This window comes from Balaenoptera borealis (assembly GCF_965194805.1).
Source record: "Balaenoptera borealis genome assembly, chromosome: 2".
Classification (NCBI taxonomy): domain Eukaryota; kingdom Metazoa; phylum Chordata; class Mammalia; order Artiodactyla; family Balaenopteridae; genus Balaenoptera; species Balaenoptera borealis.
This window is the reverse complement of record NC_138867.1, coordinates 164,463,352-164,482,504: the sequence shown is the minus strand read 5'-3', so window position 1 is coordinate 164,482,504 and position 19,153 is coordinate 164,463,352. Positions and strand designations below refer to the sequence as shown.

The following is a 19,153-nucleotide window of genomic DNA, read 5'->3' as shown; positions in this document are numbered from 1 at the left end:
TCGTAGTAATCAGTCTGCTGTCGCTGCGAGGAGGACTACATTTCCCCAAAGCCTGCGAAACCACGCGATCACTAGCCGGAAGGAGTCGCTACACGAGGTACTTGGAGTGAGAGGCCCCGAGTCTGAGTTACCCGTGCTGGGGTCAGCGCGATGCCTAAAGCCAAGGGGAAGACTCGGAGACAGAAGTTCGGTTATAATGTTAACCGGAAGCGTCTGAACCGGAATGCTCGACGGAAGGCAGCGCCGCGGATCGAATGGTGAGGGGACCAAGGTTCAGAAGGCAGGGGGCCTCGGGCGGGACAGCCGGCGAGATGATGGTTACTAGATCGCCCTCTCTTTTCCTGTAGCTCCCACATCCGACATGCCTGGGACCAGACCAAATCGGTGCGGCAGAACCTGGCCGATATGGGTTTGGCTATGGACCCCAACAGGGCAGTGCCCCTTCTTAAGAGAAAGGTAGTGACGTGGCAGGGTCCCGGCCCTTGCCCTCCACCTCCAGCTCCCCCCCGCCCCCCACCCCCGCCATACTTAGCTGGGTTTCAGAACTTAATCCTATTACCTCCCTCACTCCCTTCCTGGGTTTGCGACTTCCCCACAGCCAACTCGGCCAGGCTGTACTGACTGTGGTTGAGGGTCCCTTCATACTCCCTCCCCCAGCACACATTGGACCTGGGTTGGAGCTTCCCCTTTCCTTCTGCACTTACTTTTTTTCCTCTGAAATTAAACTGTTTGGGTCCCTTGGCATCTCAGCCATATTTTCCAGAATTTATCTTTTTCTGCCCTTAACTTTCCTAATAAGGAGTTTGGAATCTTTACTTATTGTTCCTTACACCTTTCCTCAGTTATCCAATCGTCCTTGGTCTGAGGCTTCCCTAGGAGTAGTTTTTCCCAGGGCTAATTTCTCCGGAATAATTCTTTTTCTGGACCGCTCTCAAAAATAGCACCCCTTTTCACTCAGTAACTTATTTCCTGCTTTATTTTAATTCATTGGCACTTGTAAATACTTGATGGTATATTATATTGTATATTTGTTTATTGTCTGTGCCTCTTTCCCCCAACATAATCTCCTGGGGACAAGAATCTGTGTTCCATTCACTACTAAATCCTGTGGTGCCTAGGATGTGACTAGTGCTCAATAAATAGTTAACCTAATGAATGGGCTTGCTGATTGGATTTGTCCCATTGCCTTCAGGCATGTTTCTTTTTATCCCTTCATGCCAGAAGAAAATGGCACTACTGTTTCTTGAACAATTATGAAGCTATAGCCAAGCACCATCAGCTTGCTCCTCTGCATAAGAGAAGATGTCTGACATCTCTCCCTCATTGTAAAGTATAAAGTGCTTTCACGTGCATTGTTTCATTTGCTAACCGCACAGTTAAGTGAGGCAGGCAAGGGGTATTATGCCCATTTTATAGTTAGGCACAGAAAGATGAATTGCTTACTTGAGCCTCTTGGGAACCACGAAGCTTCCAGGGCATTAGTTCTTTTTGTCATCTATTCTTGCCTTTGTGGAAGGATCCTTGTGGGTAATGCAGTTGTGTTGGGACGGGCAGGAGCCTTTAGAATTTCCCCTCATCCAGGATCTTTTCCTGTGTCTACTGGTCTCACGGTCTCTGTTCTCTGCAGGTAAAGGCCCTGGAAGTGGACGTGGAGGAGAGGCCTAAGGAGCTCATGCGGAAGCCCTATGTGCTCAATGGTGGGTGTGGGCCACATTCCTCTAGGTCACCATCCTGCTCAGTTAGAGCTGGAAAGGACCCTCAGATGTTCTCATTTTACAGATGGAGAAACTGAGGTTCAGAGGGAAGAAGTGAGCTGGTCTAGGGCTCAGCTTGCAGAGTTAGGACTGTGTTCCGGCTGAGACATTTTCAGTCTACTGGCTAAGCTCCAGTGTGTGAAGGGAGGTCAGAGATGTTCAGGGAGGATGTAACTAGTGCCTGAGAGGCTCGAAGAGAAAACGGTAAGTCTCAGGCACACATTCAGCTTCTCATGAGATTAAGGATGAACAGATTTTTTTAAAGATTCTACCATGTAATCTTTCCAATGATAAATCCAATTTTATGTATATTAAGGCTATAGAGACTGAATATTAAAACAGAAGAGGGTAAATTCTGCAGGGAAGCAGGAATACTCTGGAATATTCTACCCATCCTTCCTCTTTCCTGTCTGTGATATTTAACAGTTCTCCTAAAGTTTAAAGTATCTGAATGACCAGACATTTGATATAGAATTCTGTGAGTTCCTGTCTGTAGTTTATTTTAATGATTCTTGTAAGAGTTACTGACTGCACAGGACTGTATATACAAAATCGTGTGTACTCTCTGCAGTCAAAGCTAATCTTAAAAAATTTTACTTTTAATTAAAAAAAATTTTAATTGTGGTTAAACACATAAAATTTACCATCTTAATCATTTTTAAATGTATAGCTCAGTAGTGTTAAGTATATTCACATTGTCTTGCAACAGAACTCCAGAACTTTGATCTTGCACGACTGAAACTCTTTACTCGTTAAACAGTAATGCCCTGTTCTCCCCTCCCCACAACCCATGGCAACCAAGTCAAAGATAATTTTGACTATAAGCAATTTTAGCACCTAACCCCGGATAAGATTTGACTACCTCATTTCCATGAGGGAGCTATTTCTCTCCCTTCATAGATGAGGAATGGGGGAGTATTTACCTAGCTATTTTAGGTGTGAGGCCATTATTGGAGCTTGGCTTTTCCCCTCACATGGAGCAGAGAGGTGCCTCAGGCCCTAGTTCTTAGAGCTCGAGTTCTCATTTATTCACACCTTTCCATTTCACGTATTGTTATTAACTCTTCAAGAGGTTCTCAGAGAGTTTTGGAGCTGGAAGGGAGCCCTGTCCTGTGGACAGGCAATGCATCTTCATCTCTGTCCCCAGGACCTGGCACTAAGTAGAGATTTTTAGTTTGGTGCCTTTCTTTCACCCATCTGAGACCCAAAGAGCGGTGACTTGCCTTTCAGTTCATTGCCATACTGATAGATGCTTGTGCCATAGACAGAGTCTGGGACCTGAGGGCCTAAAAAGAAGTTTCTAGCACTGAATTTGCAGATGGAAAAGCTCATCAGATGGTTGGTGTAGCAACTCTTGTGGCTTGGGATTGACTGAGCAGCTCAACTTGTGCAGGAAGTAAAGCCTCATTCCCTGTCTCTTGGCTTCTCTCAACCCAGACCTGGAGGCAGAAGCCAGCCTTCCAGAAAAGAAAGGAAATACGCTATCTCGGGATCTCATTGACTATGTTTGCTACATGGTGGAGAACCATGGGGAGGACTATAAGGTGAGTGGCTTAGGCCTGGCAGGAGGAACCACTTGGGCCCTTTGGGAAGGTACCCTGGACCATTCAGGGTCTGATATGCTTGCTTATTGCCTGTTTCCTGAGACTGAGTGGAAACAGAGAGGAAAGAGAGACCCTAAGAAATGGATGCCATTGACAGAATGCTTATAATTGGATAGACTGAGTGGCTTGTGGTTCATATCGCACTCATTGATATGTTTTGCTTGCATGGTATTTTTATTAATCAACTTGAACTACAGGTGACCCTTGAACAACTTGAGAGTTAATCTGTCTATATTTATAGTTGGTCCTCCAAGTCTGTGGTTCCTCGCATCTAGGGATTCAACCAACCACGGACCATGTAGTGCTGTAGTATTTACTACTGAAAAATATCCGTGGATAAGTCGACCCATGCAGTTCACATCTGTGTTGTTCAAGGGTTAACTGTAGTTGCCATTTTAATTATCGGTGGTTTCAAATAAAAGTCCTTATTTTTGGCTTCTCTGAAAAATTGAAAGATCTGGGTACAATGAACCCCCGTGCCCAGGTGGGATCAGTTGGCGATGGATGGAGAATGAGCTACTCAGCTGGTCCCAGCTCTTGCCTAGTCCCTGAGGGCATTTCCCCACATACACTATGGCTTTTGAGGTGAGGAATCTGAACCTCAGGGATGGGAAGTAGCTTGCCCAACTCAGGGCTAGGATTTGAACCTTGCCTGTCCAGCCTTCTTCAAGTGGCCCTTCTCCCTTCTTAGGCTATGGCCCGGGATGAGAAGAATTACTATCAAGATACCCCAAAACAGATTCGGAATAAGATCAACGTCTATAAGCGTTTTTACCCAGCAGAGTGGCAAGCCTTTGTCGATTCTTTGCAGAAGAATAAGATGGAGGTTGAGTGACTGGTTTACACCTGCCCCAGGTTGAGACTTCCTCCTGGACCAGAGAAGCCGGAGCCAGGGTTTAAGGCAAGGAGAGGTGTGCGGCTACAGATGAGGCTAGCCAAACCCAATGGAATCAAAAGGTTACAGCACACACATACACACACACACGCACACACAAAATCTCTCACACTTCCCTTTGGGGAAGGCACTGTCTCCCAGAGGCTTCAATTTATGTTCTTCTGGAGTCTCTGGGAAAAGCCAGAACCTGCTGTTTTTAGAGTGGGTGGTTTGTTTGAATGTAGTCTGTGTACAATAAAATACAGTATTTTACTTCTCTGATGGTTTTGCATTTGCCCCTCCCAGCCAAGCCCTGGGGCTGCCCCTGCAAAAACCTACTCAGCCAAGGTAAAGAGGCCGTTCAGCCCTTTTTGCTCCATATTCACATGCCCTTTTAGGCACAGCCTCCCTCCTCTTCTCCCCTGTTCTGGTTCCACTGCTCTGCCTTGGTTTCCTGCATAGCAGTTCCACTAACGCTTCTACAGAAGCCTGCTGGGAACCCTGGGCTGCTTGGGAGGGGCTTCCAGTGCTTGCCTCACCCCAGGCTGGGGGCTGGTGGACCGGTTCTCCATGGCCCTGGTCTGAGGCCAGCTGTGGCTCAAGTGCCAGAGGGTAAGGAGCTGTATAGCTGCCTCCTGGTCTGTCTTCAAGTGACCTGCCTTTGCTACTTGTCTTTCCTGAAGGGAGTCTGAGGCCCCCAAACCTGCTTTCTGAGACCATCTGGGGACTGCTGAATACCACTGTGCTGTGTGCCAAGCACTGGGCTACACACTGCATGGCCATTCCTTGGGGCCAGGCCTGCCTAATTCGGTGGCACGACTGGTATATAGCAGGATCACAGACATAAACTGTGGGGTGGGTGCTGGGCATTTTCTTGTCTTGATACGTTATCCTCAGCTATTAATAATACAGAAAACCTCTGTTCCTAAGCTTTCTCCTTAAAGCACGTAAAATTTGTCTCTCCTCACTGCTCTTGAAAAGAAGGGCTTATGTTTTTACATAGAACATTTCACATAAAACCCTGTAAGGTTGTGTGGTATCTTCATGTTGCAGGAAAGGAAACAGGCTTGAGAGGCGTTAACGTGGGGTTTGAAGTCAAGTCTGCACGATGACTAAGCCTAGACTTTCTCTTGCTGACCTTCTCTTTGGACCCTGAAGGCAGCCCACCCGTCCCACACCATTAAGGCAGGCTGGAAACTAGACAGAAACCACCCCCCATCAGATCCGGCCTGCTAGACTCCAGCAGTGACTGGCCATTGTGAACACCTCGAGCACAGCCTTTATGATTTGAGTCTGCAGCAGAGCTCCTGGGGGCCTTCGTGATTTGGCCTCCTAACTTCTGCCCTTCACAGCATTCCAAATTCATGCCTTTGACCAGGCTGGGCCCTTAACCTTGTTTCTTCACCCAGTTCAGGTGCCAGCTTTAGGAAACCTTCCATACCACCTTCCTCTACCCCCAGGCTGGAGTTCCCATGCCCCAGACTTCCTGTAGCAGTGCCTATCACAGTCATAACTACCTTTTAGTCTGGTTGACATTCTCTACTAGACGGGGCTTGAGTGCAGGGACCTTGTCTGGGAATCCCAGAGCCCAGCCCAAGGCAGGTACTGGGGGAATGCTTGTGGAATGGCGCCGCCTGCATTCTGACCTCTGGCATGGAGGCACTCAAAAGATGTTCTCGCTCCCATTTCCACGCCTAGCTCTGGCCCCGACAGCTAGAACTCCTCCCAAGAAAGGGTTTGGGTTCCTCCCCAAAAGTACTGAATTAGGCCAAAGCTGATGTTCCTTAACCCTCCACCCCCATGTGGGCTGAAGGGCTAGGGGACTGGAACTTGCTGTTTGACACGCTGTGTCACAGGAAGTGTTCTGGGACCACCCTCCAGAGCTGCCCCTCACTGGAACTATAAGCACCAAGCACACATTCCTCAAAATCAGAATTTATGTGAAACCATATCCGAATTTTTGGCATTTATTGTATACCTCAAACAGCCACCACACTCCGTTTTATGCAGTTCGTGGGTCCGTGTTCACAGGGCATGGGCTGGGACAGCAAGGCTCCTTTACTTCAAATCTTTGATGGCAATCTTCCCCTTGTCCCTTAATGGGCCCACCTCCTGGAGGCAGCGGGAAAACTTGGAGGTTCCCCTTTTCAGTTACTAGAAAGGACTTAGAGGATGTGGGAGCACACAGCAAAGGTGAGAGGCAGGCTGCTCAGACTGCCCAGGTCTGAGGTCTGGGGCAGGATGAGGACGACGATGGAAACCACAGGCGAGTTTTAGCAGCTGGTTCAAGATGCTGGCAGTTGCTACTAAACTAGCATACGAACAAAATGATTCCCAAAGGCAAGTGGAAACATTTTTCTGGAGAACCTGGGGTTTCATTCAGACAGACAGGCTAGAGTTGTGAGATTTTTCATTAGCATTTCTCTGCAGAGGATCGGGAGGCCATGATGGACCAACTTTACCTCCTCCCCAGTCCTTAGAGCTGGATACCAACATGTCAGCGCAAGCCTGCAACGGGCAGTTCTGGGCGCCAAGAAGTGCCAGAGGAGGCTTCTTAGAATAGGCGGCCAGTCCAAGGTGATGGTCCCAGCAGCCTCAGGATCCCTCTTGCCTAGACCATCCACATGTCCAAGCTCTGGGCCAGGCTGGCCTCTGTTCAGAGGGATAGCAGCAGGTCAGAAGCCATGGTTTAATTTAAATAACTCTTAAGAACAGAAGCCCCTAGAGCCAGGGTAAGTGATCCAGGCATAGGTTCAACCAGCAAGTAGGTGCAGAAACTTCCTTCCCATGTGAAGTGGGCACTGTATGGTCTTCATTAGAATATGAGAGCTGCCCAGCCATTCACTCCCTATTCCCAAGCTCAGGTAGAGTCAGGGCAGTAGGGGGAACACAGCATCACCCAGACTACTCAGGAACCTCACTTTGAGATGAACAGCTCCAGGTAATGACTGGTTCCCTAAAGCAGTCATCTGGGCTCCAGAACCAAAGTCACATTCAGGAACAACTAGGTAAGAGCACCACAAGGCCAGGCAGTTAGCTGTTCTTAAGAAAGGCCTTTCCCCACTTTGCCCAATCTGGTCCTGGTAGGAACTGGAGCAGATGAGTACTGTTTGCCACCCAGCCACGACAGGCCAGCAGCTCCACACGCAAGGCACCGCCACAGGCCAACAGAACGTCTATACACTCTGTGCAAGCACCAGGGGGTGGCACCCTGGGCCTTCAGCGCTCCTCAGGGGTGTCTTCTGGTGTGCCACTGGGACCTGTCAGTTCTGAGTGGTCTTTGAAAGTTGCTGAAGTACATATAGTTAAACTCTACTCAAGTTCACCTCCCCACAGTGGGGACTTTAAAAACCGTACTACATAGCGATACTCATTAGACCAAAGGCAGATCTTAATTAGTAGAAAAGGGTGCCCCCCTCAACAATGCTGGCTCCAAAGGTAACTTTTAAGTACTAGAGGACGAGGTGGAGTTCATAGAACAGAGAAGTAAAGCCTCTCAACCTTCTAATGGCGAAATGAAAAGCGTCAGCAGAGCTTCAAAGGCTACTCTAAAACCCAACTCATTCCCGAAATATTTAATAAAATCAGTCAAATCACTTCTTAAAGCAGAAAGTTAATCAGAATTTCAAAGAAAGTGATTCTATTCTGAGACACCTACAGCCCACCTTCCTGGCCTGCCCCTCTTGCACCAGCCACAGCATGGAACTGCAGCACACTGAGTAAATGTCAAATGAAACAAAGGCACATAATCTCTATTCTCAATTAAAAAGCAAACTGAGTTGGATATCTCCTTGAAAAAAAGGCCCATTTGTGGAGGTGACAGTTCAGTGGCCCCTGACAAAAGACTCCTTCTTTTGCCTGCACTAAAGAGAAGTGTCAATACAGAGACAGTCCTTAAACTGGCTGATCACTGGAAACAGGAGAATTATGGAATGTATACTGGAGAGGACAGCAGAAATTCTGTCCAACTTTGCCTTAGCTGGGCAATCAGCAGGTCTAGAAAGGCTGAGTGATGTACCCAAGGCTACCCTGTTGGTTGGTCTGCTAATTCTCATTTCTTTTTATTTGGATAACTATGATGAAATTGCCTCTCCCAGAGTCATGTTACCTACACAGTTTGTGTCCCTTTGACTGCTGGGCCAAGTGGTGGAGTTCAAGTTCATATGGATCATCGTGAAGTATTATGACATCAATTACAGCCACAGAGGGTCAGGGGAGTGCGAGCTCTGTCTCCAATGACACATGTAGCTTACCACACTGTCATTCATGATTCCAGTTATTTTCCTCAAAGATCCAAATTTTCCATGACAATCTTCTGGGGTTTTAATAACAGCACCTAGAAACAGAGCCTAAACTTTGGCCTGTTCCTTTTATAAATAAATAAATAATTAAATGCAGTTTGGAGGTCAACATCCTGCTCCGCTGACAGTCTTCTTCCCAGGGGCACAGGCAGGCTCCTTCCTTCCCCAGACTTATGTAAACATGGGCATTGGCACAGTTAGTGTAAGAGCAGCAGCTTCTGTCTCCAGATTTTGGTGGGGTGGGGGGCTGGGGGAAGCTTTCAATTTTTCTGATTAGCGGGTGAATACCACTTACTCTGTAGTCAAGAGGCTGGTGGGCCAGGCCTCAACCTCGGGGAAGCAGGGAGGTTTCAGAAAGCTCCTTGCTAGGATCTCTAGGTTCGTCCTTGAGCTTCTTATCTTCATGGCTGGGAAATACATCTCCAAGTTAGAAAAAAAACATAGAAATCACTTCTCTTTAAAAAGGATGGCCCTGGGGCCAGAGAGAGAGGGATTGCACAAGGCCATGAGCCAGCTGGGGTTGGAGGATAATGCAGGAGTCGGGGTCTGAGCTCACAGCGTACCTCCCAGAACCTGCCCACATTAGAGGGGTGTTAAGTCACCAGGAGGGAATGGTCTAGACTGGGCATACTTTGGACACCTACACTGGTCCTCAACCACTGGGATCTACAGGGTGGGGAGAACTAAGCCTGCTGAGCAGCTCACTGTACAGGTCAGAGGACGAGGCTGCCTTCCCTGGTGAAAGTGGGATTCACTCCCAGCCCAGAATGGGCAAGACACCGTTCTCTCCTCAGCCACACCCGCCTCCCTGCTTCAGCCTCATGGCTAGCTCACCAGGAAGGCTTCCATATGGTTCCTGGCCTGCCCAGGCCCTGCTCTTGAGAGGGTGAGGAGGGGAGAAGGGAAGTGCTGCCACATAGCCTGTGCCCCAGGCCCCGGCTGGGGATGAAGAAGCAGGAGGAGCAGAACTGGGGTCCCAGGGCTGGCTGGTGAGCAGGTGGGTACCAGCCTAGGAGAGAAGCTCCAGGAGCAGTCTCCAGATGTGCACGGTGCCAGGATTTTCAAAGCCGGCTCCTGCAGGGGCAATGCTGGCTGCCAAGAGGAAGACTTCCCGCTGGTTGTCGACAGCCTGAAGGCCCAGCTCCTGCTGCAGCTCCACCACACTCATGGCCTCGCTCAGGTCCTGGGATGAAACAGAGATGTCAGGAGGGACTGACAGTGTTTCCCAACAACCCACCCTTGTCATCTATGAAATAAACTGTTCTTCGGCTCCCTGGGGGAACACTGGGGCCTAAGTTCTCTCACGGCCACTTGGTCTAAACTCTCTTCCTCATCTCTGACTTTCCTTGGTATCAATCTCTTTCCACCCCGTCATTCTTACCCGCAGCCACTGTGCTAAGAAAGAGCACTTCCTCTAAGTCAGGCATTGTGATAGGCACTTAATCTTACTTAATTCTCACAGTCCACACTTAACTGATGAGGAAATCAGCTTAGGGAGGTGAAGTCATTTAGCCAATGAAACAGTGATAAGTGGCAGAGCCAGGTTTCAAACTCAGGTTGGCTTGATGACCAAGTTTATAACCTTTATAGGAACCCTAGCTCAGTTTCCTAAACTTAATGGTGGAGAGATCTTACAGTAGGGTCACTTCCAGACAAGGGCCTTACCTTCCCTAGACTTCTAGAAACCCAGTGACGAGAAAAAGAAGCCACTACACAACATGGCTGGTGATGGTACATTTTAATTTCAAGCCTGGCCCAAGATTAAAATGATTCTTCTTGGAGCAATTCATAGAGTGCTGGGACCTCAGGTGTTATTTCCTGTAGGTTCAAAATCACTATAAATTACAGTTTATATACAAGATGAGGATGTGATTTACTGTCCAAACTGGGGTACTTCTTTTTATTTTAATTAATTAATTAATTTATTTTAACGTCTTTGTTGGAGTCTAATTGCTTTACAATGTTGTGTTAGTTTCTGCTGTATAACAAAGTGAATCAGCTATATGTATACATATATCCCCATATCCCCTCCCTCTTGCGTCTCCCTCTCACCCTCCCTATCCCATCCCTCTAGGTGGACACAAAGCACTGAGCTGATCTCCCTGTGCTATGTGGCTGCTTCCCACTAGCTATCTATTTTACATTTGGTATACTATATGTCATTGCTACTCTCTCACTTTGTCCCAGCTTACCCTTCCCCCTCCCCATGTCAAACTGGGGTACTTCAGAGACTCAAAGTAGGTACTATTAATAGTTATACAAGAGCAACAGGCATAAATGGGGGCTGTCCCTGGCAGACCAGGACATATGGTTACCCTATTTATAAATGACTGTCAAGTATTTCCTAATAGGCAGGGGGAACCTGAGGTCAAAGATGGACAGCCTCTCTCCAAGCCAGGCTGGAAACATGCCCCACAGCTATCAGGACCATGGGCACAGGCCACATGAAATATGACAGGACTCTATACTGTGGCAGAGAATGGCATCTTAAGTGTGTGATGCCGAGAGTTGCTGGGCCAGGAGAGGTAGAGTGAAGATCAGGAACTTTGAGGAAGATCTAAGCTCAACTCCTGGCTTTGCCACATACCAGCTGTAACTCTGGGCTAACAGCAAGGCCTAAAGTGGGGTTTTTGTAAGACAAGTGAGGTCGTGATTACCGGGTGCTTAGCACGCTGTAAGCACACAATAAATGTTAGTTCTTATTATTATTTAATCTGTTCAACTTCTTATCACTTCCTAGCTGTAGCTCTCTGATCTAGAGTCAGAAATCATACGGACATAGAAGAGTGGAAAAGGTGCAGGTTTTGGAGTTAGACATTCCAATTTTACTATTTTCAAGGTGTACAAAATTTCTCTGAGCTTCAGATTCCCCATCTGTAAAATGGAAAGAGTATCCCATATCTTGTAGGGTGAACAGAAGCATAATATGAAATGTTATTTGAAACCACACCTGGGAAGTAGTGGACACTTAATAATAATTTTTCTCATTTCTCTAGGATGACAAATGACAGGCAAAGAGGAAGGCAGAGAGGGGATGAGGATTAGGAATGAGGAAAGAGTACAGGTAGCAGAGGTGGGGGACAGTTTCTCAGCTAAGCGTTGCAGGTCATGGGCCTGGGCCCGAATACCTCTCCAGTGCTCCCTGCCCCTGCCCATGCATCTGTGGATCAAGCCCGCCTGGCCTGAGCCAGCCTCCCATGGCTCTCACCTGCTTGTTGGCCACGATGACAACAGGCAGGTCAGGGTCCTTGTCCAGTAGCTTGTGCAGCTCCTGTCGGGCCCAGGGCAACCGCAGCCGGTCAGCCGAGTCCACCATGAACACCAGCACGTCCACTTCATTCACAAACTCCTTCCAGTAGAAGCGCAGATTCTGGCTGCCACCGACTGAGGAGAGGCCAGGGGCCAGCTCAGAGCCTCCCTGGGCCCTGGCTCTCTACATATAACCTGACCCCACCCCACTTCCTGCCTTCCAAGGCTCCACTGGCCAGGAGCAAGGGAAAGTCCACAGGTTCCAGAGCCAATCAGACCTGGGTTTAGCTCCAACTCTGACAGCTAGGTCTCCCTGCGCAGGTCGCTACCTCTGGGCATCAGTCTCCTCCTCACTGAACTTACCTAACAGGTTGCAGCAGAACCCAAAGGTACCACATGCAATGCACCTTTCATAGGACTGGTGTATAGTATATGCTCAATAAATAGTACTCTCTGGTTCCTTCTCCTGGGCTGCCTTGCCTCCTCCCAAATTCTAGCTTCCTCCTGGGTCAGTGGCGGCTGTGGTCAGCAGCCAGGACTCCCTGCCCTGCCTGTGCACAGCCATTCTCCATTCGGCTTCTCTTGTTCAGTCTAGTCGCCCCATTTTCTTTCCTTGGAAACACCATACTCAACAGTGCCACCAAGTGGCTGCCCAAGTAGCACCCCCAACCTGGGTTATTCCTGTTCCCCTCTGTCCCTCTGCAAAGTCCCCACTGGTCATCCTGCATCCTAGTGTTCCTGGTTATACTTCTGACACTTGTGGGCTCTAAGCTCTTTGAGAGTTAGAGCTATTTATCTCTGGATCCCCCCAAAGCCCTCAGCACAATGCCTGGCACATAGCAGGCACTCAACAAGTATATACTGAGTGCTTACTAGGTGCCAAGCACTGATCTGGGTGCTGGAGATACAGAGGTGAGCAAGGCAGGCAGGGGCCCTGCTCTCAAGGAGCTCCCTCCGTAACCAGAAACAACACAGCAGTAACACATAAACACATTCCACAAAGGAAGGAAGTAAAACAGAAAAAGTGAAAGGGGTGGGGTGGGGTGGTTGTATGTGCTGGTGGCTTTGGACTGGTTGGTCTGGGAAGGTGGTCTAAGGAAGCAGCATGTGAACTAAGTCCGGGATGACGAGAAGGAGCTAGTCATGAGATGAGGCAGAGAAAAGCATTATAGGCAGTGGGCAGAGCAAGATCCATGTGTTCGAAAGAAACAGAAGGCTGAGGCGCCGCCAGAAGGGGAGAGGAGGAAGCCATGACCAGCAAGGCTGCCCAGGGCTGGACCACACAGGGCCCGTAAAGCCACAGTGAGTCTGTGGGGAGCCCCTTAAGCATTTTAAGCAAGAATGACATGATCTGATACGGGTTTCTGAAAGATACCGCTGTCCAACATTGAGGACAGAAGTGGAAGCAGGAAGACCAGCAAGGAGACTGTTGTAGTCCTGACAGGTGACCATGGCTTGGACCAATTAGGCAGAAATGGAGGTGGGGAGAAGTGAACAGACGCAGACTCCACTGGAGAATAAAGCTGACAGAACTAGCTAATAAAATGGGTATAGGAGGTGGGGGGAAGGGAAAAGTCATCAAAAATGCACAAAGTGCTCACTCTCAGCTGGGCTCCAGGCCAGGCGCTGTAGGAGACCACAGTGAAGTGAGTGCTGTGGGAGAGGAAAGCCCCGGGACTTGAATGGGAGATCTGGGTTTGAATCCAGGTTGGGTGACCTTACTGAGCCTGGGATGTTAACAGGGCAGACCCCTGGGTAACATGAAAACACCAAACCCCTTCTTCCAAGGTGGAGGGAGGGGGATACTGTCTCTGCCAGACAGAGTGGGCCTCAAGTGCAGAACCCCCTCTTGAATTTTCTGTGTCCCTGGCACAAGAGATGGAGACAGGGAAAGCTCATTGAAAGGACTAAATCTCAGGTGAATGTCAACGTTTGCTACAGTCAGGGAGAAAAGATGTAGCCAGGGCAGGCTAGCAGGCAAGGCCCTGAGACCAGAGGAACTGGGCCCATTCAGGCCAACAGCCAGGCCCTCAGAGTCCGATCCCACCACTTTAGGACTTAACTAAACCCACCTAGTCTTTATGGTCTGAGTCCTTTGGCTGGCAGGAAGGCTACCCGTCCCTCCCCACTGAGTCTGTGGCTGGACACAGGTGGTTAAGTACTGCTGCGCTCTCAATACCCTCTCTCCCATCCTCTCCTGGGATCCCAAGAGGCCTAACACTGAGGGCAGGAGGATGCTCAGACCCTCTCTGATCACTCAGCAAGCTCTCCCAGGTACCTGATTGGGGCTGGGCCCTAGGGGCCAGAGCTGGATCAGATTTATCGGTGCCCCAGATGCCTAGTCAGGGACACAGGGTGGTATGTGGCAAACACTGCAGCAGAAGGAGGAGCTCTTAACCTAGCCTGGGGGTCAGAGAAGGCTTCAGAGGGATATCATGTTTGACCTAAATCTTGAAGGATGAACAGCAGTTTAACAAGGGAAAAAGGGCTTTCCGGACTGGGGGAACAGTGCATGCAAAGCACAGAAGATTAGAAAGAAAACAGCAAGCACCCTTCAGAAACAAGCACTGTACATGGTGCTTAACATCGAGAGCCCAGAGCCAGATAGTCTGCATTAGCTGACCGGCAAGCTGCATGAGCTTGGATAAATTATTTTACTTTCTGGGCCTATAATGAAGGTGGTAACTGTTTCCGGTTTTACGGAGTTGTTGGGAGGGTTTTTAAAGTGATGTCTGTCAAGGGCTTGGCATACTGGAAACTTTAGTTGTTAGTATCTCAGTGTTAGGCATGTGGGCTGCAGTAAGGGTGAGGGACAGGGGGCGACCAAGCCAGAGTATAGAGCTTGGACTATATCCTGTGTCGCAGGGAGGCGTGGGAAGGACTTTCTACAGGGGCGTGTCCTGCTTAGATAAAAAGCCACGGCTTGGGTTCAGCTGAGATGATGGGGAGACAGCGGGAGTGTGTGTGGGGGGGGGGCGGGGGGGAAGGTCTGCTCACTCTCCAGCAGGTCCACCTCGAAGTCCCTGGTGGGCAGCCGCACGGAGTTGAAGCCCCAGGTGGGGATGTGGCCTTCCAGCGGTGGCTTCCCGGCCAGCACGCGCAGGAACGTGCTCTTCCCAGAGCCATCCAGCCCCAGCACCAGCACCTCGCGCTGCTCCAACTCCTCCAGCGCCGGCTCCTCGTCCGCCTCGTCCTCGGGCTGTGGGGCACGGGTCAGGCTGCGGTCGGCACCCTCCCGCCTCACCCTTCCCCAGGGAAGACCGAAGGCCCAAAGCGCCCATCCCCGCCCTGCCGCCGTTAAGGGGCAGCCAGGCCCGCTCTGGTGCAAAGGGACGAGCGGAGCCTATGGAGTCCTGAATCCCAAGACCCGTTCTTCAGGTTTTTCCTGAGTGACCTCGAGCAAATTCCTACCCCTCGCGGAGCGTCAGCCTCCTCAGACTGACAATCCCCACATCCCACAGCGGAAGGAACCACCGAGTCGGGATAACGCGCAAATGAACCGCGCGGGCCCGGTGAGGGGGCAGAGGGCCTCTCCCGGCATCCCCCGGCCCGCGCGCACTGCGCAGGCGCCGGGCGGGCGCGGGCTGGGCCCGGCGCTGGCCCGACGGGCTCCGGCTCCCCGGAGGAAGCCGTAGGCCTACGGCGGCGCAGCATAGCACACTCCCCCAAACGCCCACCCGTTCCTCGGTTCCGGGACTCCCGGCCGCCCGACGCGCGCCCACCCGCGCGAGGCCTGCGGCGTCAAGCTCCCGCCCCGCAGGGCGGCGGTCACACCCCTCGGCCACGCGCGCGGAGACGCAGATCTCCTCCAGGTACTCACGTCCCATTCGTCCCACTCCGGAAGGCGGGCAGGCTCCGTGCCCCACCAGGCTTCGCCTCCGTCCCAGCGCCGCTCCCGTCCGCGGCCGAAGTAGGTCTTCCAGAGGATGAAGATCACCGAACCGAGCACGGCCGCCGCGCCACCCAGCGCCAGCACCAAGGAGCTTAGCGGCCGCGGCGCCATCGGGCCGGGCGAGGGGCACGGATGCCGGCTGCACAGGCCGAGCCAGCCGGCCTGCAGAAGATGGCCCCGCTGCGAACTGCCTCGGCCGCGCCCACCCACCCAACCAAGCTCCGCACTACAAGCCCCACAATGCACCGCCGCTGTCGCGACAGGCCGCCCTCGCCCTGGCGGCTGGAGCGGGGGCGCGGGCTGGAGCGCAGGGACCTCCCGCCCACTCTGCGAGGTGCGGTGTGGAGTGAGAGGCTGTGCCTGGGTAGGACAAGAGGCGGTGACACTGGCATCTACCGAGCACTTGCTGTGTGCCAAGGGGTTAGCTCACAGCTGTTCTAGGTTACCCCTTAAAACAGTGCCTCTTAGAAGGGAAACCGAGGCCCAAGTCACACCGTAGTGCTTTGGTGAAGCCTGCATTCAAACCCAGGCGATCTGTTTCCTAGATCCCTCAAGAGTTCAGAGAGGAATTCTGTGGGATGGCAGGTTATGGAGTGCAGAAGCAGGACTGGAACCCAGGTCCCTGACTGTTAGTACTCTCTACCCTGCCTTGGCTGCTGCCTGCTTCCCAGGGGTTCTGCTCTCCTGTGGTCTCTTGGCATCCTGATGAAGCAGGCAGGTCCAGGAGTCTGTTTAGACCTGACCACTTTGTCCTCCGTGACCCCCAGTGACTGCCAAAGTTTCCAGATGTAACACAAGGAGGAAAAGCAGGAGAAACGGGCCTGGGGTACTTAAGAGGAGGACCCTGTGAGGAACTGTGGGGTGAATGGGTATATTTTTACTGTAAACCACCTCAAGCCATCTTATACACCAGGGAGGACTCTGGGCTTTTTCCTAGTCACCCCCCGGTATGCTCAGATCTCTCCTGTTTCCTCTGCCTCTGGTTGCTACCTCTCCTTTCCATTTTAGCCCTGCTTTGGGATAATGTGCATTTCCTATTCTTTGACCCACCCACCCAGAGAAGCTGTTCTCACCAGGGTCTCTAACAAACCCCTTATTGGTAAATCCCTTGGTGGCATCTTAGTTCTTATCTTGCTTGACCTCCTGGCACCATTTAACACTGTTCAATCTTTTTTTTTTTTTAATAAATTTATTTTTGGCTGCGTTGGGTCTGTTGTTGCACACGGGCTTTCTCTAGTTGTGGCGAGTGGGGGCTACTCTTCTTTGCAGTGTGCGGCCTTCAATTACGGTGGCTTCTCTAATTGCAGAGCACAGGCTCTAGGCGCACAGGCTTAGTTGCATGCGCGGCATGTGGGATCTTCCCGGACCAGGGCTCAAATCCATATTCCCTGCATTGGCAGGCGGATTCTTAACCACTGCACCACCAGGGAAGCCCCAACACTGTTAAATCTTAGCAGATGTTTTAATCTTCTTGGGCAGTCATAACAAAATACCACAGACTGGGTGAAAAACAATAAGAATTTAATTCTCACAGTTCTGGAGGCTAGGAAGTCCAAGATCAAGGTGTCAGCAGATTCAGTTCCTAGCTAGGGCCCTCTTGGCTTGCAGGGAGCCACCTTCTCACTGTGTCCTCAAGTGGCAGAGAGAGCGAGCTCTGCCCTCTCTTCCTCTTATGTGGACACTAATCCCATGGTGGGGCCCCACCCTCTTGACCTCATTTAAATTTAATTACGTCCCAAGAGCACCACCTCCAAATACTATCATTACGATTACACTGGGGATTAGGGCATCAACATAATGTATTTTGGGGGGAATACCACCATTTGGTCCATAACAGCAGGTTTATAAAGAATGCTTCTGCTCCCCAAGTTTAGAACTAATGGAGAAGACAAAGAAGATGTTCAAATGGAGAGAAAAATGTCGTCTTTGTTGTCAATAAATGCTGAATTGGAGAAAGTGGCTTAGACATGGGGCTGAAATAGACTTGCTAATACTTTCTCCTGAAACAGATGGACTACCCACCAGATCAGTGACTCAACTCATCAAGCAAGGGCAGGAGTTTTATACTAAGAATATTAACAGCCAGTATGGCAGAGGCACCAAATAGTCAGAAAGGGGTAGGCACTGAAGTGAGAACAGAAACTGTCTAGAAACCTTACAGGGCCGGGCCCCTCCCGAGCAGTCAGAGAGCATCCTGACCCACCATCTCTACAGATGGGCAGGGCAGAAGAGCCCAGAGCAGCTGGGTTGAGCATACCTACTGTCTTCTCCCAAACTCCCCATTCAAAGAAATCATTCCTCTGGAGAGAAGTAATGCTTAGCAAGAGAGCCTAAGAGTATGACTCCAGTCCTGTGTTTCAAACTGTAGTTTAAGACCATTAGTGAATTGTGAAATCAATTTATATCATATATATGTCATATATATATATGTTTTATATATATATATATATGGAATACAGTGGACAATAACACCCTCTCATGAAACTTTTGTTTTAGGGGCGTGTGTGAGTGTGTGTGTGTGTGTGTACTGGGGTACCATGTAAAATAACTATACCTTCTTCATGCTTTTTAGGAGATTTTCTCAACCTGATCATCTTAATATCAATACTTGCTTATTTGGTCTTTCTTTGGCTATATCCACTCTGCTATTCATCCCAACCTTTGAGGTCTTTATTTCATCTATGACGTTTTTCATGTCTGACTCTATAGTTGGTTCTTCTGTATGACTTCTTGTTCCTCCTTCATATTTCCCCAATCCTCTCTTTTCCTTTTTAGAATAATACTTAAAATGTGTATTTCATTTCCTGTCCTGCCTAGTGCATGAACTCTGCTGTGTCTGGATAAGGTTGCCCTGTATGTTGTCTTTCTCTTGTTGGGTGTGTGTCCCTCAGCTGTCTCTTATCTGCCCCTGTGAGCTCCTGTTTCTTTGGGGCCAGGACTGAGTGCCTGGGGGAGGGGGCAAAGCCCAAATGTAGCTTGAACTTTTCCTGGTGAGTTGAGAAGGAGACTCTCGTGTACAGTCTATATCTCCTGGTTTATACTGTCCTGAGCAGACATCTGCATCCCTGAAGAACCTCCCTGTATCTCTCTCTATCCAGGTAGGACTCTTACTAGAAGCTGCCACCCATGGTTGCCATAACCTAGTGCCTAAGGTATCAGGAGGGCGAAGAGGAGTGGTGGAAGAGAAGCTAAGGTACAGGCTAGTTCACTGCCTTGTACTTGTTTCTGACCCCCCTCCCCACCCAGAGGCTGTAAGCCACCCCCTCCCAGCCAGTGCCTTCTCAGCCTGCAGTAATAGTATGGTGACAGCTATAGCGCTGGCCAAGGTCTGCCCTGGGCAAGGTGGGGAAGAAGAAAGTGTGTATCTATCTGAAAACTCTGATGGGGCTGTGTCCTATTCTGCTCTGGGCTGCCATTGTCCACACCCCAGCCTGGCCCTCTTCTGGTAGCCACAGGGCTAGTTTCTCTGATCTGCCAAC

General features: G+C 50.1%; 2 protein-coding genes across 7 annotated transcripts; one reads left to right on the top strand and one right to left on the bottom strand.

Moving 5' to 3' along the window:
* Positions 1 to 12: 12 nt before the first annotated feature.
* On the top strand, positions 13 to 4,505 carry NOP16 (NOP16 nucleolar protein). Of its 2 annotated transcripts, XM_082381600.1 has the most exons (5): positions 13 to 257; positions 348 to 456; positions 1,628 to 1,697; positions 3,192 to 3,298; positions 4,050 to 4,505. In XM_082381600.1, exons 1-5 carry the CDS (start codon positions 151 to 153, stop codon positions 4,191 to 4,193), a joined length of 537 nt encoding a protein of 178 aa, XP_082237726.1. In that variant the 5' UTR covers positions 13 to 150; the 3' UTR covers positions 4,194 to 4,505. The 2 variants fall into 2 exon arrangements, with proteins under 2 accessions (XP_082237726.1, XP_082237727.1); XM_082381601.1 differs by lacking the exon at positions 1,628 to 1,697.
* A 1,678-nt stretch (positions 4,506 to 6,183) lies between these two features.
* On the bottom strand, positions 6,184 to 16,990 carry ARL10 (ARF like GTPase 10). 5 transcript variants are annotated; one of them, XR_014241752.1, is made up of 5 exons: positions 15,194 to 15,580; positions 14,780 to 14,981; positions 11,742 to 11,917; positions 8,829 to 9,716; positions 6,184 to 6,884 (listed from the first exon to the last, which is right to left on the bottom strand). XR_014241752.1 is itself a non-coding variant. In XM_082381596.1 (5 exons), the coding sequence occupies exons 1-4, from the start codon at positions 15,434 to 15,436 to the stop codon at positions 9,543 to 9,545; spliced, it is 795 nt and encodes a 264-aa protein (XP_082237722.1). In that variant the 5' UTR covers positions 15,437 to 15,580; the 3' UTR covers positions 6,184 to 8,940; positions 9,539 to 9,542. The 5 variants fall into 5 exon arrangements, 3 of the variants coding, with proteins under 3 accessions (XP_082237722.1, XP_082237723.1, XP_082237721.1); XR_014241753.1 differs by having other exon boundaries at positions 6,184 to 8,940; positions 9,368 to 9,716; XM_082381596.1 differs by having other exon boundaries at positions 6,184 to 8,940; positions 9,539 to 9,716.
* Between the last annotated feature and the right edge of the window lie 2,163 nt (positions 16,991 to 19,153).